Source organism: Molothrus ater, chromosome 19 (genome assembly GCF_012460135.2).
Source record: "Molothrus ater isolate BHLD 08-10-18 breed brown headed cowbird chromosome 19, BPBGC_Mater_1.1, whole genome shotgun sequence".
NCBI lineage: Eukaryota > Metazoa > Chordata > Aves > Passeriformes > Icteridae > Molothrus > Molothrus ater.
Genome location: NC_050496.2, coordinates 11,900,199 through 11,922,172, shown reverse-complemented (window position 1 = coordinate 11,922,172; position 21,974 = coordinate 11,900,199). Strand labels below are relative to the sequence as shown.

General features: G+C 63.0%; 4 protein-coding genes across 6 annotated transcripts; 1 reads left to right on the top strand and 3 right to left on the bottom strand.

The window, feature by feature from the left end:
• The first annotated feature begins 481 nt into the window (after nt 1-481).
• LOC118693982 (BTB/POZ domain-containing protein 17-like) lies at nt 482-4,277 on the top strand. Its single transcript, XM_036394884.1, is given in 4 exon segments — nt 482-886; nt 1,906-2,182; nt 2,699-3,438; nt 3,441-4,277. Coding segments are annotated over 4 exon segments (1,446 nt in total). The 5' UTR covers nt 482-795; the 3' UTR covers nt 3,779-4,277.
• A 632-nt stretch (nt 4,278-4,909) lies between these two features.
• Nucleotides 4,910-10,824, bottom strand: LOC118693804 (dynein axonemal intermediate chain 2-like). The gene is made up of 12 exons (XM_036394660.1): nt 10,065-10,824; nt 8,807-8,968; nt 8,606-8,727; nt 7,966-8,108; nt 7,348-7,461; nt 6,750-6,889; nt 6,444-6,566; nt 6,022-6,248; nt 5,740-5,875; nt 5,524-5,670; nt 5,230-5,427; nt 4,910-5,147 (listed from the first exon to the last, which is right to left on the bottom strand). The coding sequence occupies exons 1-12, from the start codon at nt 10,245-10,247 to the stop codon at nt 5,109-5,111; spliced, it is 1,734 nt and encodes a 577-aa protein (XP_036250553.1). The 5' UTR covers nt 10,248-10,824; the 3' UTR covers nt 4,910-5,108.
• Nucleotides 10,825-11,172: 348 nt separating this feature from the next.
• On the bottom strand, nt 11,173-18,781 carry LOC118693948 (protein tweety homolog 2-like). 3 transcript variants are annotated; one of them, XM_036394844.2, is made up of 15 exons: nt 18,617-18,781; nt 17,957-18,129; nt 16,693-16,804; nt 16,006-16,226; nt 15,832-15,927; nt 15,677-15,749; nt 15,519-15,588; nt 15,333-15,388; nt 15,161-15,253; nt 14,992-15,084; nt 14,770-14,912; nt 13,849-14,037; nt 13,694-13,772; nt 13,276-13,293; nt 11,173-12,260 (listed from the first exon to the last, which is right to left on the bottom strand). In XM_036394844.2, the coding sequence occupies exons 1-15, from the start codon at nt 18,743-18,745 to the stop codon at nt 12,183-12,185; spliced, it is 1,623 nt and encodes a 540-aa protein (XP_036250737.1). In that variant the 5' UTR covers nt 18,746-18,781; the 3' UTR covers nt 11,173-12,182. The 3 variants fall into 3 exon arrangements, with proteins under 3 accessions (XP_036250737.1, XP_036250739.1, XP_036250738.1); XM_036394846.2 differs by having other exon boundaries at nt 13,276-13,288; XM_036394845.2 differs by lacking the exon at nt 13,276-13,293.
• A 598-nt stretch (nt 18,782-19,379) lies between these two features.
• Nucleotides 19,380-21,119, bottom strand: LOC118693763 (60S ribosomal protein L38). The gene is made up of 5 exons (XM_036394594.2): nt 21,082-21,119; nt 20,854-20,885; nt 20,548-20,608; nt 19,761-19,883; nt 19,380-19,463 (listed from the first exon to the last, which is right to left on the bottom strand). Exons 2-5 carry the CDS (start codon nt 20,854-20,856, stop codon nt 19,438-19,440), a joined length of 213 nt encoding a protein of 70 aa, XP_036250487.1. The 5' UTR covers nt 20,857-20,885; nt 21,082-21,119; the 3' UTR covers nt 19,380-19,437.
• Between the last annotated feature and the right edge of the window lie 855 nt (nt 21,120-21,974).

The following is a 21,974-nucleotide window of genomic DNA, read 5'->3' as shown; positions in this document are numbered from 1 at the left end:
CCCTCGGCAGCTGCAGCAACATCTGCCCACGCCCAACATCTGGAACCGTGTCTAAGCCCGTGTTCAAAGGGCTGTGCAGGGCACGGGGCTCCTCGGCAGTGGTAAGGGGCCGCTGTGCCCTCGGGTTGTGCTCCTCCTCTGTGGGATGCGTCCCCCCGCCTCGGGTCCTGCTCCTGTGTCCCCACCGGGGTCACAGCCCCAGTGGCGTCGGCAGCACTTGGCCGACACCCGCTGTCCCTACCCGGCCCACCCAGCACCGCCCCATGCTGCTGCTGTGGCGCTGCGGCTTTGGAGGGCCCCAGCCCCGTGGTGAAGCCCCCCAAGAGGTGTCGGGGCGGGCGGGGGGCCAGGGAGGCCGCACAGGGCGCACGGGCGGCCTCTTGGCTGCAAAGGCTGGGAAAAGGGCAGGCAGTTCCTGCCGGCAGCGCGGATGCCATGGTGATGGGCTGCTGCCGGCATGAATACCCATGAGCCGGGGGGAGCGGGAGGCCACCGAGCTGTGCCCTGAATGCAAAGACCCCGGCACAAAGCGCCGCGGCCACGCGTGGGGCTCCGCGGCAGCACCGGCTCCCGCACGGCGACGTCCCCGCTCCGGAGCACCCCGGGGTGCGGGGCCGGGGCTGGGGGTCCCGGTGGGATGCGGGGGGGGCTGGAAGCCGTTCCCGTGGCAACGGCCGGTCCCAGTTTCCACCAATCGATGCGGCGGCGCGGGCCCGCGGGCCGGGAGGGCGCGTGGCCTACATAAGAACCGGGCGCGCAGCGTGCGCCGCACCCGGCAGATGCGCCTGCGACGCCATGGCCAGGCTGACGGGCACCCGGCCCGCGGCCACCCGCCGCTGGGGCTCTGCCGCCGCCTTCCTTCTCCTCCTCTTCACCGTGCAAGCCGGTAAGGGTGGCCGTGGCGCGGGGGAAGGCGCGGAGGGTCCCCGAGCCGCGGGTAGCGCTGCCCTCGCCGGGTGCCGGGGTGCGGCTCGGCGGCTGATGGAGAGCTGAGCGCGGCTCTCCGGCTGCCCTCGGGGTGTCCGGAGGGGATGGAAGGGGCTCCTGGGTGTGCTGCGCTCTCGGAGCCAGGTTGTGCTCGCTGGTGGGTACCCCGGGAAGGGCTCGGTGCCGCGGGCAGACAAGTCCAGCACCGCGGGGTTCAGGGCGCCTGCTCCCCTTCCTCATCTCCGCTCCCCTTCTTCATCCTCCGGCCTTAAGCCGACGCTGGGAAGGGTAATCCGTCAGCAAGACGGGATTTGAGAAGGAAGATGGATTTGAGACAGACGGGGCCAAATTCCTCCTGGGGAAAGGATGCTCCGAGGAGCGGGTGGGAGCGGTGTCAAGACGGAGAAGAGGAGAGAAGGAAGGATCCCACTGCCCACAGGCGCATGGAGATCCCTGTTCCACATTCCCAGATCCCCCTCCAGTCCCTGTTGGGATCCCAGCACGGACCTGAAGTGACACCAGGGCAGCTGGTGTCCCCAGGCTGCTCGGGACCCCATTCCTGGCTGCGGGACAGAGCGTGCCTGGCTCCCCACACCCAGGGGCTCTCTGTCCCCCCACGTATCCATCAGGGATGTGAGGGATCAGGGCAATGCCCGGGGCTCCCTCTGCCCACAGCAGGGACGGGATCAGGACAGGCAGACCGGGCTGAGAGCCAGTGCCGCCGGCACCCGGCCATTTCCCAGCACACCCCAGCCTGGGACATGGTGGTCCCAGCCCTTCTGCTGCAGAAAGGCAGTTTTTTGGCTCTCAGGGACACAAATGTCCCCACGTCCTTTGTTCCCCCACACTCCCTTGGCTCCAGCGGCCCTTTGGCACCGGGGGAGCGGAGGCAGGAGGTGCACAGCCCCCCGGTAACCCCACCCCAGCTCAGTGCCTGGCACTGGGGTGCAGCTCTGGGACGGTCCCATCTCCCTGCAGCCCAAAAAGCCGACTTTAGCGGGGACTCCACGGCGGCCACCATCAACCACTCGCTGACGCTGCTGCAGCGGCTGCAGGAGCTGCTGCAGAACGGCAACGGCAGCGACTCGGTGCTGCGGGTCCGCTCGGCCGCCTCCGACGAGCCCAAGGTGTTCCACACCCACCAGCTGCTGCTCAGCCTCCAGAGCGAGGTCTTCGAGAGCCTCCTGCGCAACCAGAGCGTCGTGACCCTGTACGAGCCGCCCGAGACCGCTGCGCTCTTCGAGAAATTCATCAGGTGCGTAGGGACCCCGTGGGATGGGGAGGAGAGAGGGTGCAGCTCTCCTGGGAACCACGGGGAGCTCCACGGGATGGGCATGGCCAGAGAGATGCAGCCAAGGATGGGGGATGTTCCCTTGGGAACCACAGGAACCTAGTGGGATGTGCGTTTTGAGAGGGATGTGCAGTTTGGGAGGGATGTGCACTTTGGAAGGGATGCAGCCCAGAGGGAGGATTCCTCTCAGGATCTCCCAAGAGGGAGATCCTGTGGGATGGGTGTACCTGGAGGAATGCAGCCAAAGAAGGTGGATGCTTCACTTCATGGGATGCAGCCAGAAAAGGAGGATGCCCCACTGGGGACCATGGAGATCACATGGAATGGGAGGGAAGCATCCAAGGAGGGGGGGTGTTTCCCTGGAAACCCTGGGGACCCCATGGGGTGGAAATACTCAGTGGAAGGCAGAGGCTGCTCCCCTGGGAACTGAGCTGGTGGGGATGGATGTCCCCAGTGTCACCACCCCCTGCTCTGCCCCAGGTACCTGTACTGTGGCGGGGTCTCCATCCTGCTGCACCAGGCCATCCCCATGCACCAGCTGGCCAGCAAATACCGAGTCTGGGGGCTGCAGCGTGGCGTGGCCGAATACATGAGGACCCACCTGGCCAGCGAGTCCAGCCAGGGCCACGTGGTGGGCTGGTACCACTACGCCGTGCGCGTCGGGGACGCGGCGCTGCAGGAGAGCTGCCTGCAGTTCCTGGCCTGGAACCTGTCCGCGGTGCTGGGCAGCGCCGAGTGGGGCTCGGTGAGCGTGGAGCTGCTGCTGCTGCTGCTGGAGCGCTCCGACCTGGTGCTGCACAGCGAGCTGGAGCTCTACACCGCCGTGGAGGGCTGGCTGAGCCGGCGGCAGCCCGAGGCGCCCGTGGCCGAGCGGGTGCTGCGTGCCATCCGCTACCCCATGATCGCACCCAGCCAGCTGTTCCGGCTGCAGGCGCAGTCGGCGGTGCTGGCGCGGCACCGCGCCGCCGTGCAGGACCTGCTCTTCCAGGCTTTCCAGTTCCACGCCGCCTCCCCGCTCCACTTCGCCAAGTACTTCGACGTCAACTGCAGCATGTTCCTGCCTCGCAACTACCTCGCGCCCAGCTGGGGCTCCCAGTGGGTCATCACCAACCCGGCGCGGGACGACCGCAGCACCAGCTTCCAGACGCAGCTGGGGCCCAGCAGCCACGACGCCGGCAAGAGGGTGACGTGGAACGCGCTGTTCTCGCCGCGCTGGCTGCCGTCAGCCTGCGCCCCGTCTACTCGGACTCGGCGGCGGGCGCCATCCAGCCCGTGCGCATCGAGGACGGGCGCCCTCGCCTCGTCATCACCCCGGCCATGAGCAGCCCCGATTTTGCCGGTGTCAGCTTCCAGAAGACCGTGCTGGTGGGCGTGAGGCAGCAGGGCCGCGTGCTGGTCAAACACGCCTACAGCTTCCACCAGAGCTCGGACGAGGCCGCCGATTTCCTGGTGCACGCCGACCTGCAGAAACGCACCTCCGAGTACCTCATCGACAACTCCCTGCACCTGCACATCATCATCAAGCCTGTCTACCACTCCCTCATCAAGGTGAAGAAGTAACGAGGAGCAGCTGGGTGCTGTCCTGCTGGCCCCAGCACCGTGGGGGGAACGCTTGGTCCTGTAGGTAGATGGGGGTCCCCTTGTTGGGGGCCTCCAGGACTGAGCTCTGCACTGCCCACCCCTCCCTGAGTGTTCCCCTGCCATGTCCTGTCCCCATCGCTGTCCCTGGGGATGGAGGATGCTGGCAGTGCCCCAGACCCATGTAGGGGGTGCAGGAGGTGAAACGTGCAGCCCATGGGCACATCACAGACCCCAGTGGGTGTGAGGATGAGGATAGGGACAGCTCATCCTTCCCACGAGGCAGCCCCGGGGTCTCTCTGTGTGGGCAGCTGGGTCCAGCTCAGGAGCAAACAGAGCTGCCCAGTCAGGGGGTGGGGGCCTGTCAGCCCCCCCCAGTGGAGGAGGGGTGGGGGGCACTGTCCCCACTGGCAGTGGCAGCTGCCCCATCCCTGTCCAGGTACCCTCACCCCTTTCCTAATAAAGCAGAAAATGAGCGTGGGATGTGTGGGGAATCTTTGGGGTGATGCTGCTCCCCAGCCCAGCTCCTTCTGATGGAACTCCTGGGAAGGAGAGCACCCATCCAGGCACGGGTGCATTTCCCTGTGGGAATGTGGGTCCCCACCTGGCATGGCTTTGGGGGGTGATGGCCCCTGAACCCTGTCCTGGCATCGCTCACCCATGGGTGGGTTCAGCCCCTGAGCAGAGCCTGGGGAAGGGTCCTGCTGGGGGGCTCCCCCTCAGCCCACAGAGAGCCACCCGCGTGATGTCCCCATCGCTGTGACAGTGCTGCTGGCAGCTCGTTAATGATTAATTAAGGGGGGTGAGGAGTCGGGGTGGCTGCCAGTTCTACCAGCAGGGCTGTGTTTACCCAGCACTGATAACCCAGCCCGGGGCTGCTCCTGTGGGGACACAGAGCCCAGAGGGGACTGGGGCCCCCTGCTGCCACCAGCCACCCTGCTGTGCCCTGCTCCATGGCCTGGGGACATTGAGGGACATCCTGTGCTGCCGTGGGTGCTTGGCTGTGCTCAGCCACTGGCTTTGAGTGTCCTGGGTCAAGGAAAGGACAGGAGGAGCAGGAGGACGTGACTTTCTCACCCTCTGCTCGACCCTGCTGTGACAAAAGAGGAAATGTGACGTGGAAAGCACAGGTTTATTTACACCAAAGAAAATAAGGTTCCCCACTTGCCACCCCAGGTGGGCAGACAGGGCAGAGAGCCCAGGAGAGCTGCCTGGCTTGGGGACAGTGGTTTCATCCCTGCAGCAGCTCTGGCATGGAGAGGAAAGGAAGGTGCAGCTGGAGCACACTGACCTTGGCATCCTCCTACTCCTGCTAGCTTTGCTCCTGTGCAGCTGCCTCCCCCTCTTTATCCTGAAAGACAGAGGTTCACCCTGTGCCCTGTGCCCTTGCTGGGGTCCCTGCCGTGGTGGCCAGGCTGTCCCATCCCCGTTACCTCTCCGGGCACTTCCAGGCCCCTCCTCCGCCGCTCGGCCTTGATGCTGGAGAGGAAATCTTCCTGGGCCTGCTTGAAGGTCTGCACTGGATCCTCCTGCTGCTCGGGCTGGGCCCGCAGGCGCTCCTGCTCCCGCAGCAGCCGCTCCTTGTACTTGTCCTGCAGGACCTTCTCCCGCCTTGCCTCCCGCTCGAACATCTGGGGGCACATGTGGGGGCACAGGGGACCCTGCCACGGGGCTGGGCACAGCACAGGGCTGCAGGCACAGTGTGGGCACGCTCAGGGGGCACATACCGTGGAGGTCAGGGTCTTCTCGTTCTTCCGGATGGTGCAGAGCCCCGGGGAGATCTCCAGGAGGGAGACATTGCCCATCCTGGTGCCACAGCCGATGATGCGCCCGTTGTCCTGCGAGCACAGGCTGAGCAGGGGATCGTTGGACACCTGGGGACAGGTGGGGGTGACACTGGGCCCTGGGGTGATGTGAGGCTCCCAGAGGTGCTGGGGACCCACCTTGAGGCTGAGGGAAGGCGCCTTCTGGTGGAAGAGGAAGTCCCAGATGTCCAGGACGCCGTCTGACCTGGCAGTGAAGAACACGGCCGGCTTCACGGGGCTCCAGCACACGTTCATCAGGTAGGAGCTGTGGTACCTTCCAGCAGAGCCAGCCCTCAGCCACGCTGGCACTGCCCTGCCTCGGGCACCAGCCCAGAGATGAGCAGACCCCATTGCTACCCGCCCTGGGGATGATTTCTGGCCAAGTAAAGGCTCTCTACTACTTCTCTAAAGGAGACCTACTTTGTCTCCATAATTGATGATGAATCCATGAGCTCCTCCGTCCAGATCCGAGCAGTCCAGTCACCAACTGACAGGAAAACTTTGGGGAAGAAGGGGTTCCTGGTCACCCTGTAGACAGCCCCAATGTGGCTTCTGAAGATGTTGGCGATTTTCTCGGGTGGTGTCTTGGCATCACGATTGCAGGAGATGATGATGCCCTGCTCTGTGCCCACCAGGAACTTGGTGGGCTGAGGGTGGGAGCAGAAGGGTGCAGCTGTCAGCAGGATGGAGATCCCACAGTGTGTAAGGGCCAGCAGGAGACCCTGCTGCAGCCAGAACCCTGGCACCCAGCACCACGGGGCGGTTTAGGGACTGGAACCCCTGGGCTGCGCTCCCCCTCCTGCCCAGGTCAGGCTGTGGGTGGTGGGCACAGGGACACTCACCAGGATGGGTGCAAAGTCCAGGGAGATGGCACCCAGAGCGTCCTTCAGCTGATCTTGCCGGCTGATGTCCAAGACCAGCCTCTCGCTGGGCTGTGACATCTTGCGGATGTCCCACCACAGGACCTGCAGGGACAAGGTGTGGCAGGGGCTCTGGGGGCTGCTCCCAGCATGGTCAGAGGTTCTGGCAGTCCTGCAGCTGCCCCGTGCCAGCCTGGGAGGCCGGGATCTTGTGCTGCTGCGGGGCAGAGCAGGCACAGGAAGCTCTTTCAGGAGTCCCTGGCCCCTTGCCCAGCTGCAGCCCCTCACCTGTCCATCAGTGGAGCCTGAGAAGCACTCGGTGCCCGTTCGGGAGGGCAGCCAGCACGCCCCGTACACGGGGTCCCTGTGGCTGAACTCCACAGGGGTCATCTCCACGGGCAGCCCCCCTTTCCTGGTGTCCCAATACACTGGGGAGGAAAAGAAAAGCCCATGCCCAGCTCCTTTCCTCGTCACGTTTCCCCCCAGTGTCCAAGATGGAACAGGGAGCAAACTTCACCCAGTGCTTCCCAGAGATCATCCAGGGTGGTGGGAGAGGTGGGAGCACAGCACCCATCATCCCTTGGATGCATCCAACATCTATCCATCCATCCATCCATCCATCCATCCTGCTCATCCTGGATCCATCCATCCATCCATCCATCCATCCATCCATCCATCCATCCATCCATCCATCCATCCATCCATCCCTCCATCCGCTGTGAAGGGCTCCCTGGCAGGGTGTCCTCCCCTCCCTGGGTGCCCGCTCAGGTGGGCACACACCTGCCCACAGGTAAATCCCAGGGCTTCTCCTGCTCTCCCAGAGGCCGCACAGGTCCTGGCAGAGCAGCAGGGCTGGAGCCAGGCTGGAGCAGAGTTACCCCCTCACCTATCTGCCCGTTGTAGCAGCCTCCCAGCATGTGATGCCAGTCCTTGGAATTGTACTCCAGGGTCACCACAGGGGACGAGGGCTTGAGGGTGAGCTCTGGGGCGTAGGGTTTTTCTACAAGGAGGGATGAGTGAAGAGCAAAGAGTGAAGGCAGCCCCCCAAAAGCAGCCCCCAGCCCACTCTGCTGCCCCCACCCCGTTCCCTGACACAGCTGTGCAGGATGAGGTGCCCATGTCACCGGGAGCTGGCCTGGGGACAGACCCTCAATACACAAATCTGCATTCCCACCCTTTTTGTCCTTTTCACTCCAAAACACACCAGGTGTGAGGCAGGCTTGCACAAGTCTCACCCCGGGCTCCTGCTACCTCTTTCTTCCTTCATTACCAGCTGAACCACATCAACACCAGACCTTCATCTGAGGGTCTGCTGCCTGGCAGGCTGGGGAGCCATGGAGGGGAATTTCAGTGCTTATTTCCCCCCTCCCAGCTCTTATTTCTCCTGGTTCTGCACTGAGGCTCCCCCAGCGACTCTCCCCGGGGTGCTGCCAGCCTCATCCTGCTCTCTGAGACACAAAGTGCATCATCCCCTGTCCCCTGGTGGGTTTGGCCTGGCCCTTACCCAGATCCCAGACGTAGGAATCAGAGTTCAGGTCCTTCCTGCTGTCCTGGAAGTCCAGGCTGCAATAAGCCACGGCCACGGCCCGGTTGCCGTCGGGGTGCCAGGAGAGGTGCGTGGCCATCCTCCTGGGGTTGTTGGGGTCCCTTTGGGGTGACACATCAGCCAAAATGGGTCAGTTTGCAAATCCCTGGGATGAACATCTCCCACAGGGAACTGTGGGAACCACAAGGAAGCCAATCTGCAGCCCTCAAGCCTTGAGTGCAGGAAATGATTCTCCTGAGGGGTCGGGTGGGGGGAGAAGAGTTGATGATTTCATCCTCTTTCCAGTCATACCTTTCTAAAAATCCAATTATCTTACTGGATCTGACTCTTAAACACCCCTGATGTGGAAATTAACCTTTGAGGCACCAAGAACAAGGAGGAAAATCCGAAAGCACCATCAGGAGATGCTCAGAGCTGGGTCTGACCCAAATCACCTGGGCAGGGTGAGGGGCAGGGAGGGTTCAGCTGGGCTCTGCACCCACAAACTGCACCAGGACCATCCCAAACCCACTGGAACTGAACTCCTAACATTCTCCCATTTTCTGTGAAGGTGGTTTGACCCCACTGAGGCTCTGGCAAGCCCCCCCAGCTGTGCTACCTGATGACATTGATGGTTTTGGCTGAGGGATGCTCCTCCTCCTCCTCTTCCTCCTCTTCCTCCTCAAAATATTCCTCGTAGATGTCGATGGTGTTGTTCTGCCTGATGTAGTGCTCCATCACCTGCAGGGACAGCAGGGCTGTGGCTCTGGGGGGCCCTGGGGGGCTCTGGGAGTCTGGGGGGAGCAGGGCAGGCTCTTACGAAGCCGAGGCGCTGGACAGTCTTGGTGTAGACCTCTTCCCTCTCCACCTCCTCCCGGTAGCGGGTGGTCAGCTCCGGGTTCTTGGGGTCCACGTGCTTGGGCCAGCCGCCCTCCACGTGGTTCACACCCCGGATGGACACCTGAGCCCGCTCTGTGTTCACCTGGACATGGAGGGGACACGGAGGGGACACAGGCCCTGAGCCCAAAAGGTGCCTGTCACACCATCCATCCATCCATCCATCCATCCATCCATCCATCCATCCATCCATCCATCCATCCATCATCCATCATCCATCCATCCATCTATCATCCATCCATCCATCCATCATCCATCCATCCATCATCCATCCATCCATCCATCCATCCATCCATCCATCCATCCATCCATCCATCCATCCATCATCCATCCATCATCCATCCATCATCCATCATCCATCCATCCATCCATCCATCATCCATCCATTCATCCATCATCCATCTCTCATCCATCCATCCACACATCCATCCATCCATCCATCCATCCCTCCATCCATCCATCCACCATCCATCCATCCATCCATCCATCTCTCATCCATCATCCATCCATCCATCCATCCATCCATCCATCCATCCATCCATCCATCCATCCATCCATCCATCCATCTCTCATCCATCATCCATCTCTCATCCATCCATCCATCCATCCATCCATCCATCCATCCATCCATCCATCTCTCATCCATCCATCCCTCCATCCATCCATCCATCCATCCATCCATCCATCCATCCATCTCTCATCCATCCCTCCATCCATCCATCCATCCATCCATCCATCCATCCATCCATCTCTCATCCATCATCCATCCATCCATCCATCCATCCATCCATCCATCCATCCATCCATTCATCCATCATCCATCTCTCATCCATCCATCCATCATCCATCCATCCATCATCCATCCATCCATCCATCCATCCATCCATCCATCCATCCATCCATCCATCCATCTCTCATCCATCATCCATCCATCCATCCATCATCCATCCATCCATCCATCCATCATCCATCTCTCATCCATCCATCCATCCATCCATCCATCCATCCATCCATCCATCCATCCATCATCCATCCATTCATCCATCATCCATCTCTCATCCATCCATCCATCCATCCATCCATCCATCCATCCATCCATCCATCCCCCCCGGGCCAGCTGCCCTCTGTGTGGCTGCCACTCCAGGATGTCCCCTCTGCCTGGCCAGGGGGTGTCCCCGTACCTCATGCATGGCCAGGACAGGACCCTCCTGCACCCCAAAGTCCACGGGGTCCTGGGGGATGAAGTCCTCGGCCAGGGTGGGGTCGGGTGGGATGTCCACGGTCACCTCGGCCAGGAGGTCTGAGAAGCTGCAGGGGCGGCCAAACTCGCTGCGCTTCCGTGAGTACTCATACTTGATCTCCATGGTGGGAAAGGGCTGGGGGGCCAGGGAGGGAGGGAGGCTCCTCCAAGGGAACCCCAAAAAGGAGGGGGGACCTCAGGGATGGAGACCTCCAATGGGGATGGAGCGCCTTGGGGAAGGCCAAAAGGAAACAGGGGCCTCAAGGTGGAGGAGAGAGTTCCAAAGGAGAGTGGGAGGTGCTGAGAGGATCCCAAAAGGGAGTGGGGTTCTCAGGGATGGAGAGCAGGATTTCAGGGAGCTTCAAAAGGAGAGAGGGTTTCAGGTATGAAGGAAAAGGAAAAAAGGAATGGGAGCCTCGAGGAGACCCAAGTGTGAACAGAGAGCCTGGAGAGGGAGGATGCTGAAACAGATGGGGAAGCCCAAAAGGAAATGGGGTCTTGGATAGAGGACCCCAAAAGGGAGTGGGGACCCTCCAGAGCCCCAGAAGACAGTGTAGGCCTTGGGAATGTCCCGAAAGGGAACAAGAAGCTCAGGGAGTCCCAGACGATCCGAAAGGGAACAGGAATCTCGGCAAAGCCCAAACGGGAGCAGGGATCCTGTGCAGGGAGGACCTTGAGAGGGCCTCAAAAGGCAGCGGGAGCCTCAGGGAGCCCCAGAGCGGAGCTGAGCCACGGGGACGGAGCGAGGAAGCGCCCAGGGTGACCATGGACCCCGCGGAGGCTCCGGGATCGCGGTGGGGCCTGGTCCCGTCCCGCTCCCGGTGAGGCCTGACCGGGGACGCGTCGCCGTTGCCAGGCAACAGCTTGAACCTCGTCACGTGACCACGGCGCTACAATCACGTGACACGACCTCCCCGTAATGGCGGCGGCGTGCGGCATCACGTGACCGACGCCATGTTGGGAAGGTCAACTCAAAACTGCCCCAAACACTGAGTTATCCACCAAAAAAATTATTACCCCCCAAAAAAAACCCGCACGGGAGACAGTAATTTAGTCCAAGTGTTTATTATCTTTCCTCCCAAAAGGGCACAAACAAATCCAGCCGGACTCCAGCCCCCAGCCGAAGCCCTTCGGTTAGTTCACATGCGGTTACAACAGCTCTTCTACCAGTACCGTTACATGGAAACGTTAAAAGCCAAAGAAATAAAAAAATCCCTCGGGATATTCCCCAAGGGGAGGGATGCTAGTCACGGGGAGTATGGAGAGGGGCAGTCAGGGGGATGTCCTGGCCCTGGGGGGGCACACCACTGCCCTGTCTGCACCCTTTGGGGTCTGGGTGGATGGGACAGGGGGTCCATCCCTGCTCCAGGGGGAAGGGGCCATTCCCGGGGATCCCTGTGCCAAGGGGCAGCCCCAAAGGGCCAGGTTCAGCTTGTATGCTCTTGCAGCTCCTCACCCCAGAGCCCTGGCAATGCTGGCTGAGCCTCCTGGGGTGGCAGGTCCATGTTGTCCCTCCCCAGGGATGCCCCAGCAGCTCCTGTCCCTCTCCCAGGGGATTTGTGACCACTCCAGCGCTGCAGGAGGAGGGGAGCCTGCCCCTGCCCACACCTGCCCTGTGGAGCCAAAAAGAGCCTAAACCCACCCCAAAGCCCGCCACAAACCCCACTGCAGCAACCTCTCTCTGAAACAGAGCCAGCACCTCCCAAACCCCAGGGGCAAAGCGAGGGAAAACCAGCAGGGCCAAAACATCCCAAATTCCTCATCCTGGGAATGCCAGGGGGGCTGGAAAGGGCTGGGGACGGGCTGGGGATCACTAGTGGTTGGTGCTGCATTGCTAGGGGAGCCCCTGGGCAGCGTGGTGCGGAGTTTGTGCTCCAGAACCTTCCACAGGGACAGGAGGAGCCCCCGCAGCCCCTCTGAGCTCCTGGGAGCCCCTAAGGCAGCAGGTGTGGGGCTGCCCAGGGCAGGGGGTGCTGGGGGGCTCCAGGTTTGCCCCCCAGCCCCGCCATGGCTCCTACCCCGTGCTCTGCTGTCCCTCCGGGCTCTTTGGTGTCCCCTCCTAGGCCGGGAAGTCGCCGCGGTGCCGGATGTGCTCATCGGTGACCGCCAGGTATGTGGCTCTCATGCTCGGGGAGTACTGGGGGGGAACACAGGGGTCAGCACCCCAAAACGCCCCACGCTGCCCCAGGGGTGTTCCCATGGGGGTTAATCCCGAATTAATCTGCCAGGGGGGCATGGAAAGGGTCAGGCCCTGCTCTCTGCCCCCTTAGGGCTGGGGGAGACAAGAGCCCCCTCCTCAAGCCAAGTCCAGCTCAGCTTTGTCCCTTCCCAGGTTCATCCTCCACCTTCCCAAATTCATCCCAAATCTGCCCCCTCCCCAAACCAAAACCTTTCCAGCCTGTCCAGATCTGCTTTGTCCCTTCCCAGGTTCATCCTCTGCATTCCCAGCTTCCCAAATTCATCCCAAATCTGCCCCCTCCCCAAGCCAAAACCCTTCTAGCCTGTACAGTTCAGCTTTCCCAGAGGTTCATCCTCCACCTTCCCAAATCTGCCCTGGGGTTGTGTCTGTGGGATGCCAGGAGCCCAAGCCTCCAGCCCCACCCCAGCATCACATTCCTGCAGGATTTCCCAGCAGGGAGGATCACCCCGGGCAGGCATTAAGGAAGATTATTCCGAGTTTGTTATTCTGGACTCGGAAAGTCTCTCCTCAGGGATCTGAATCCTGGGTGAATTAAACTATTCAGGGCTGGGAGAAGAGCTCCAATTAATCCCCCCACTCATGTCCCCCCCTGGGAGGAGGCTCTCGCCAGCTGCCAGGTCTGTGAGATGGGATCCAAGCTTCCACTTGATGGAAAAAATCCTCCCTGGAGGAGAGTGACAGTATTCCTGCCCAGGCAGCATTCCTGGGGTCATATCCTGGCTGAGAGGGGCTTCACTGCCGCTGGGATGGAGACAGGGACCAGCATCCCAACACGTGGGAGCTGAAAATCCTCCTGGCCCTTTGTCCCGCCTCGCTGAGCTCTCTGCACCCCAAAATCCAGGCAGAAGGGGATGGAGGGAGGTGTGGAAGGGTGAGGAGGAGGAGGAGGAGGAGGGGAGAACCTGGCTGCTGCCCCCGGGATAAGGAGGGAGAAGGAAGTGGCTGAACTTACTCTTGATGGGCAACTTAGCTCCAAAATAATGGATGCAAAAAATTAAAAGAAATCACAAAAAAAAAAAAAAAAAAAAAGAAAAAAGAAAAAAGAAAAAAAAAAGACAAGGAATAAAAAATGAAGCAGCAATACCAGACAGGGCAGGATTAACGAGCAGGGAAATGGGAATGTGAGGGGAGAGACTGCGAGGAGCATCCTCTGAGAGCCAGGATGGAGAGGAAGCACAGGGAAGGGAGGGAGGGGACGCTCATTTGGGTGTCCCCCAGCACGTGGCCATGCTCCCTCCCCGTGGGCGGCTGGGATTTGGGTCAGAGCTGGGCAGGAGGCACCAGGACCTCCCGTCCCTGTCCCACCCAGCAGATCCACAGTGACCCCCCCCGGGGCGTCACAAGGCTTTGTCCTCGGCCCCCCATCGTACCGTGGGGGGAGGAGACCCCCTCCCGATGAGGGGCACGTTCTCATAGCGGGGGTTCCCTCCGAAGAGCACGGCCTGGTTCCTGGGGGGCACAGCGAGACCCCCGTCACCCCCTGCCCGGCACGGGGCCACGGCAGAGGGGGCTCGGGGGGGCTCACATGTACTCGGAGACGGGGGCGTTGGACACGGTCTGTGCTGCAGGGGGCTGCAGGCTGCTCTGGCTGCCCAGGCTGCTGCTGTAGCTGCAGAAGCTGCGCAGCTGCCCCCGCGGCGGGCGGTGCGTGGCCATGCGCCGTGCCGCGGGGTTGAACGGGTCCTCCTCGTCCATGTCATCGTAGTCCCGCTCCCTGCGGGGACACAGCGCTGGCATCACACCCCGGGGGCAAAGAGGGGCTCTGCTGTAGTGCGTTTTTATACTTTGTAATACTTTGAAGAAGTTTTGGTTTGTATCCCCATATTTTTCCCAAATGGTTTATCCCAGACTGTACCCCCCTCCCTTTACCTGTGTTATCCCTCTCCCGGGATGAGATCATCCCCAAACCCCCACCCTGGCTCTCTGTCAGTCACTCAGCATCCCTTCCCCTCCATCCAGAAGCTTCGGTCCAGGATGTTGAGTGATGAGCCAGAGGCCAGGGGTCAGCCCCCCAAGCCTTGCCCCATACGCTGTCCTATATGTCTATCCCCCAGTACCCATCCCTTAGGGTCACTTAATGGTTGGTAGGATGTTATCTACTGTCGGTTTCCACCTCCCTTTAAATGTGACCTTGGCACATCTCCCGGGGCTCTCGGCCGGAGCCTCCTGAGGTGCAGGAGCTCCTTTGGGACTCCTAGAATAAAACCTTGGATTAACCCCTGCTAAGAGTCGGCCCTTTATCTTCTACCAATGTCTCTGGTGTCTCTTCTGCTGCAAAGGCGACCAGCCCAGGTGCCCTCAGTACCCTCGGGGCACTGTCGGCTGTGTCAGGGTTGTCCCCCCAGTGTCTGGGACCCAGGACTGGCTGAGGGTTCTGTTCCAGAGGGACAGAGACAGGGCTCTCTGGGCTCCCTGTGCCCAGGGGGAGGGCAGGGGGCACACGCACCTCCCGGCCAGCTGCTGCCAGGCGCGCGGGGCCGCACAGATCACCGTGGAGAACGCGGCGGCCGCCAGCAGGGAGAAGAGCCCCAGGTAGAGCAGCCCCTCCACGCCGTCGTAGCAGATCCCAATGAGGCCATCCAGGTAATCCTGGTGGGACATGGGCAGGGCAGCGCTGGTGGCACCGCAGGGGGAGCCCAGCCATGCTCCCCAGCCAGCCCCCCCTCACCTTGTGCAGCCCCCGGCAGTCCAGCAGGGCTGTCAGCTGGTGCAGGCTGGTCTCCGAGGAGTTGAGGAGCTGCTGGACACCCAGCAGGTCTTTCTGTGGGAAAAGGAGGGGTCAGGCAGCTCTGGGGAGAAGAAGGAGGGATGGGGATCCCTGCTCCCCGCTCCTGTACCTCAGCTGTGGGGAAGAGGGGCAGTGCATACTGGATGAGCCCCTGCATCTGGATCTGCATGGTGGTCAGCGAGCGCTGGAACACGGTGAGAGCCTGGAGGGGGGAGCGGGGCACAGTCACAGACCCCCCCCAGCCCCAGGCAGCACCAAAGGGGGTGCCCACCCCCCCATACCTGCTGGAAGGGGCTGCTCAGGCTCTGGTCACAGTACAGGTAATAATGAACCACCTCTGCAGAGGGAATGGGAACATCAGCAGGAGCATCCTGGGGCACAGGGAGCCATGGGGGGACAGTGGCAGTCCCCCAGGTGGGTTTTGAGGTCCTGCCCATGCCTGCCTCCACCTCACAGCCAGCCCTCACCTGCACTGATCTCATCATCTGTCTGGTTCATGATGAACTTGTCCGGGGCCACACAGAAGTCGCTGGTGCCCTGTGGGGACAGAGGGACATCAGTGATGCCCAGCACAGCCCCCAGCAGCCCTTCCCTCCCTCCCTTCCTCCCCTCCTGCCCCACTCACCACCGCAGCCGCCGTGTCCACGGCCATGGAGGCCCAGCTGAGGACCAGCATGAGCAGCCCACAGCACAGCATCCTGCAGGGAGAGTGGGGAGCAGAGTGGGCAGCATGGCTGGGGGTCCCCATGAGCCCCCCAAGGCTGTCCCCAGGGTACTCACAGGAGCAGGAGGCAGCGTGAGTGCTTGGCCAGCCCCAGGCAGGCCAGCAGGCAGACGGTGAGGACGAGGATGAAGAAGAGCAGGTAAGCCAACCACCTGGGTGCAGAGGAAGGCTGTGTCACACAGGGGCACCTCCCCAGCCCTGCTGGGACATCTCAGGATGCTGGAGCTCACCTGTAATACTCCACATAGGCCACCTGTGCTGACAGCTCGGTGAGGTCAGCACTGACACCCCGCCAGGCCGGCAGCCCCTGGAGCTGCAGGACAATGCTGCCAGCCAGCTGCTGGGTGAACTTGAGGGTCTGCACGTAATCCCCCCGCGAGGCCAGCAGCTCGTTCAGCCGTGCCAGGTGCTGCTCCAACGCTCCCTGCATCTGCAGCGTGGTGCTGGCAACCTGCGGCCACAGGGATGGTCAGTCTGGGATGGTCAGTGCCCTGGGATGGTCATTCCCCCAGGATGCTCAGTGCCCGGGATGGTCAGTGCCCTGGGATGGTCAGTGCCCCGGGATGGTCAGTGCCCTGGGATGGTCAGTGCCCCGGGATGGTCAGTCTGGGATGGTCAGTGCCCTGGGATGGTCAGTACCCCAAGATGGACAATCCCAGGACAGTCAGCACCCACCAGCCCGGCAGAGCCCTGTGCCCCATCCCTGCAATGCTTTTCCCAGCAGATCAGCTCCCTCCACCCCGCAGTGCCCTCAGAACAGCCCTGACCCGGCCCTGGCGGGGCACAAAGGTCCCATTCTGTGGGGTGACATCACCCTCTGTGCTCGGCCAGCACAGCCACGCCAGAGCTCGGCCGGACGTCCCTCCTGGGGCTCCAACCAAACCCACGGCAGGGACTGAGGCACCCTGGGGCCCTACCAGGGAGTCGATGCCAGTCAGGGTCTGGTTGGCATGGTCCAGGGCATAGAGCAGCTGGAAAACGCCATCGTTGGTCTCGCTGTTCCCATAGAAGCCGATGCCAACGGCGGCGCTGTGGGCAGAGAGGGGACACTGGTGCCAGGGGAGGGACACGCTCACCCCGCCACACCAGACACGGGACACCCCCTGCTTTTGGGGGACAGCTCAACGGCAGGGCAGAGACAGAGAGTGGGGCAGGGACAGCACCATGATGGGAACCTGCTCCTGCTGGTGACAGGGGCCTGGGGACAGCCAGAGCTGCACGGTGGCCTGGAAGCTCCTCCTGCCAAACCCTGAGAGATTGAGGGCGGAGGGGCTGGGCCAAGCAGATTAGGGGAATCCGGCGTGGCTCCGATTAAACCTTCGGCTCCAGGCCCTGTGGAGAGCTCCCTGCAGCTGCTGCAGAGCTCCCCACGGAGCCTGGATGGAGCTTGGAGCTGGCTCTGAGGACAGAGGTGCCCATGGCTGTGTCCTGGCCGGGCACGTGCCCACAGCGTGCGTGGTGCTCACCAAAGCCCAAACCCCGGTACAACCAACACACACCAGCCCAAAAGAGGCTGCTGGGGGGTTTCAAAGCCCCCGGGAGCTGCAGAGTGGATCCCTGCCACGCTGGGAGGGCTGGGGGAGCTCGCTGAGCTCATTAGTGCCGTTTGCCTGTCTCCCTGCTCCATGCGAGGCTCGCAGGCAGCCATCATCTCGCTCCGCCCCGGCACAGCTCCCTTTGTCTGGAGCCAGGGTCGTGGCCAGGCAGCCAAAGGGGCCCGTGGCCCATCCTGCTCTCCCCCAGGCCACCAATGCTGGGGGACATTCGGGGGGGCTGCCCTGGGGGTCCTCCCAGCCACCCCGAACCGAGGTGGGCTTGGGAAGCCCCCAGAGCTGGGTGAAGAAGAGTCCCCTTGTTTAATTGTTGTGGTTGCAATTAAGGTCGGGCACAAGGGACCTGCCAGCTGGGTCACGCTGCCGCCCGCCATCTGCTCCGGGCTGGGATTAGCGACCGGCCAGGCTCCCGCCCGGGATTAGCCGGGAATTCTGCACAGCCCTGATAAGGACGGGGCCGGGGCTGGCCCGCAGCTGCTCCCTGGGGCTGCCCCGGCAGCTGCGCGGGAGGAGGCAGGGATGGAGCACGTTCATTGCACAGATCTAATTAAAGCCACTCGGAAAGGCTGGAGCGCAGAGTCCCCTCGGTGACAGGGGGACAGCACCAGGTCCCTGTCCCCGTCCTCACCAGCAGATGAGCCCGGCGGTGACGGCCATCCAGGTGACACAACACGAGTGGGGCCGCTTGCTCTCGGCGTCCTGGTCCCTCTTGCAGCAGCACAGGCAGATCAGGTACGCGGTGAGGAAGAGGAGGTTGAGGCCGAGGCACACGGCGGCCAGCAAGCCCAGGACAAGCAGCGACTGGAAGGAGAGAGGGGACAGTCAGCCGCCGTGCCCGTGACCCGTTCGCGTGGCGGGGATGCGGCGGCGCTCCGCGCCCCACGGGACTGTCACGTGCGGAAGAGGAAGAAGTGTCCCCGTCCCCGTCCCCAGCCCTGTCCCCATTCCCACGCAGGGCCCCCGAGCCGGGGGTGCAGCCGCCGGGGCACCGGGACGGCGGCGCTGCCCCCTCGCCGTGCAGGGGTCACGGCGGGCCGTGCCCCGGGATGCCAGGCGGCCGCGGCGGCTCCGGGAGCGCGGGGCGGGGGCTCGGCAGGGGCAGAGGAAGCGGCGAGGCCGGGAGGGGAGCGGCGGGGCCGGGGGTGCCGGTGCCGGCCGGCCCGGGCGATGAAAGGCGCTTTGTGCGCCGTGAGATCAGAGCCGGCGCCGGGCGCCGCCGGGAGCGGGCGGGGGGCGCGGGGCGAGCGGGACCGGGCGCGGGGGAGGCGCGGGGGTCCCGGGCCGGTACCTGCTGGTAGTCGGGGTCCTGCGGGCGGAAGGTGCTGGGCACGGGCTGCAGGCGGGGGTCGCGGTGCGGGAGCCCGTGCAGCCAGGCCGCCCACCAGGGCGCCAGGTAATCGGCGCGGGCGGGCCCCATGGCGGGCCGGGGTCGCCGCGCTGCCGGGCGGGGGGCGGCGGTGCCGCCACGCCGCGGGCTCTGCCCGCCCGCCCGGAACACGCCCCGGGAGACACCCACCGGTACCGCCCCCGGTACCGCCCCGAGCCCTGTGCCCCGCCCCGGGCTGGGGCAGAGCACCGAGACGGCTCCGCCACGCCGCGCCCCAAACCTCTGCTGTAGGGGCACCTCCGGCACTGTCAGACCCTGCTAGGGAGGGCACCACGCACAGGACACGATGGTGGCCCTGTGTGCCAGCCCCAGGGCCCGTCCCCAGCTGTCACCCCAGAGCAAAGGGGCAGCTCCAGGTCCGGTAACTCCCCGGTGCCCGCCGGTACCAGAACCGCCCCTTTGCCGGGAGCAGCAGCAGCCCCAGGACCCCCAGAGTGGCTCCCAGGAGCCCCAGATTGGCTCCCACACCCCCAGAGTGCCTCCCAAGACCCTCAGAGTGGCTCCAGGACCCCCAGAGTGCCTCCCAAGACCCTCAGAGTGGCTCCAGGACCCCCAAAGTGGCTCCCAAGACCCCCAGAGTGACTCCCAGAGAGGCTCCCAGGACTCCAAGAGTGGCTCCAGGGCCAGGAACAGCGAGTTGTGAAACACCACACGTGACACCAGGAACAGTTTTTTATTTATTTTAACACAGAGAATCCAACAGGTACACAGCTGCTCCTGGCTCATTTCAGCTCCTTCACGGCCAGACCTGGGGAGGAGAGAGAGGGGACATGGACTGGGGGGGGTTCAGGCATGGAAGGGGTGCCTGGAGCCCTCCAGCTCCATGAGGACATCAAGCACTGAGCCCATCAAGGCACTGGGGGCGACACCAGCTCCAGGGGCCCTTCCACAGGGCTCTCATGGCCCCCCCTCAATCCCAACCACCCAACAGAGGATTCCCAGAACACCTGGGGACAGGGACACCAGCTCCAGAGACCCTTCCAGAGAAAGGGGGTTCTCACAGCCCCCCTCAATCCCAACCACCCAACAGGGATTCCCAGGATACCTGGGGGCAGGGACTGCTTCAGCTTCTCTGCCTTCTCCTTGTCGGTGATGACCAGGGTGTAGAGGTACCGGCTGCAGCGCACCTTGAACTTCACATTGTCCTTGTTCTTCTTGATCTTGACGGCTGTGGGGAGGAGGGGACAGCAGGGACACCCCAGTGTCACCCCTGGGAATCCCAATGCACGCCCTGCCCTGTGCAGAAACCTCCAGTTCCATCCAGAGTGAGGATGGGGAGGAAAAAGCTCTGGCAGTGCTCAACTCTCCCTTGTCACAGGATTCCCGAGGGATCCTGCCACAGCCAGATCCAAACAAGAGGAATTAGAGGGGAAAAAACTCTTCCCGTGTTGCTGAACAGTGAGACAAGGCAGCTCTTTGACTCAATTATCCTCGTTTTGTGGTGGCAACAAAAAATCTCCTGGTGAGGATGATGAATGAATCACCTGTGGTGGCACAACTCCAACATTCCACACAGCATCATCCCACAGAGCAGGGGAGCTCCAGGAATTGCCTCTGGAGAGCTGCACCATCCCACAGAGCAGGGGGAGCTTCAGGAATTGCCTCTGGAGAGCTGCACCATCCCACAGAGCAGGGGGAGCTTCAGGAATTGCCTCCAGGGGTTTGGCTGAACCCCCCAGGGCATGCAGAGCTGAGAGCAGCGTTCCAGGGACACCCCACAGGAGGGACCAGGCCAGCCCCGACCCCTCGGCATTCCCAAGGCAAGGAGCTCCTCAGTGCCCACAGGGAACGAGCTGGAGCCTCCCCCAGTCCTGCCTGAGACCCTCACTCACACTTGGCGTCCTTCCGCCGCGCCGTCAGCAGGAAATCCTTGATCTCCTCAATCTTGCGAGGCTGTGAGAGCAAACACAAACTCGGAATGAAAAATCATGGAATGTTCCGTTTGGAAAGACCCCAAAGTTCATCCGTGCCATGGGCAGGGACAGTTCCAGCCTGGGGCTCTCCAGGGATGCGCTGTGAGCCCAGAGCTCACTCCCAGGCCACAGAACCCTCCAGGGTCCCGCTCACCTCACCCCAGAGACCCCCCAAGCCCCCTCCCTCACTGCAGCACCCTCCCCTCGCAGCCCCCGGCCCCTCACCATGGTTCCGGCTCGGCTTCGGCAGCTCCAACCTGCGGCACAAACGGGCCAAGATGGTGTCAGTGCAGCCCCCCGCCATCGCGCCCCCCGCTCCCCGCCCGCCATCGGGTGCCCTCACGCTCCCTCCTCCGCCTCAGTCCACCCCGGGGCCACCCGGTGCCGCGAGGCCGCGGATGGCGGCGGATCCCCCAGGTCCCCCCCCGGGTCCCCCCGGCCGCCATCGCTCACCCGCAACCGCTGAGAACAAACCGGAAATGAGCGTGGCACTTCCGCATCCGGGGCTTTATTTCCTACGGCGCGGGCGGCGGACAAAAAGCTTCGGGTGGCGGTGGTGGCTGCGATGAGCGGGCAGGGGCTCAGCCCCGGTACGAACGGGACCGGCTGCGGCTGCGGTGGGATTTCGGGCACCTCCAGCCCCCCGGAGCCGGCACGGCTGGGAGCTGCCGGGCACGGGGAGCAGGGCGGGCTGCTGGCAGGTCCCCGAGCCGCAGAACCCCTCCGGGGATGATCCGTCCGAGGTTCAGTCCCAGGGAGCCCTGGGCGATGCCAGCGCTCGGTAACCCGGGCAGGGCTGTAATGGAGCGGTTCTGCCACAAGAGAGAGCTTCGATCCCGCTGAAAACCCCAAAGCCGGGCAAACCGCCCCAAAACGCCGCGCAGAATCCTTGGGGGGGGTGGTGAGGAGAAGGAACCCCATGCTGTCACTGTCCCCATCCTCATCCTCATTCTGTCACTGTCCCTATCCTGTCCCCATCTCCATCCCCATCCTGTCACTGTCCCCATCCCCATCCTGCTACTGTCCCATCCTGCCACTGTCCCCAACCCCATCCTGTCCCCATCCCCATCCTATCCCCATCCCGTCACTCTCCCCATCCCCATCCTGTTACTGTCACTGTCCCCATCCCCATCCCCGTCCTGCCACTGTCCCCATCCCCATCCTGTCCCCATTCCCGTCCCCAACCTGTCACTGTCCCCATCGCCGTCCCCATCCTGTCGCCATCTCCATCCCCCTCCTGTCACTGTCCCCATCCCCATCCCGGTCCTGCCAAGCCCTGAGTGGGTTTTGGGCCGGTTTTTGGGGTGCTGGGATGTTCCCAAGGGATGCTGGATCGGGTCACACCC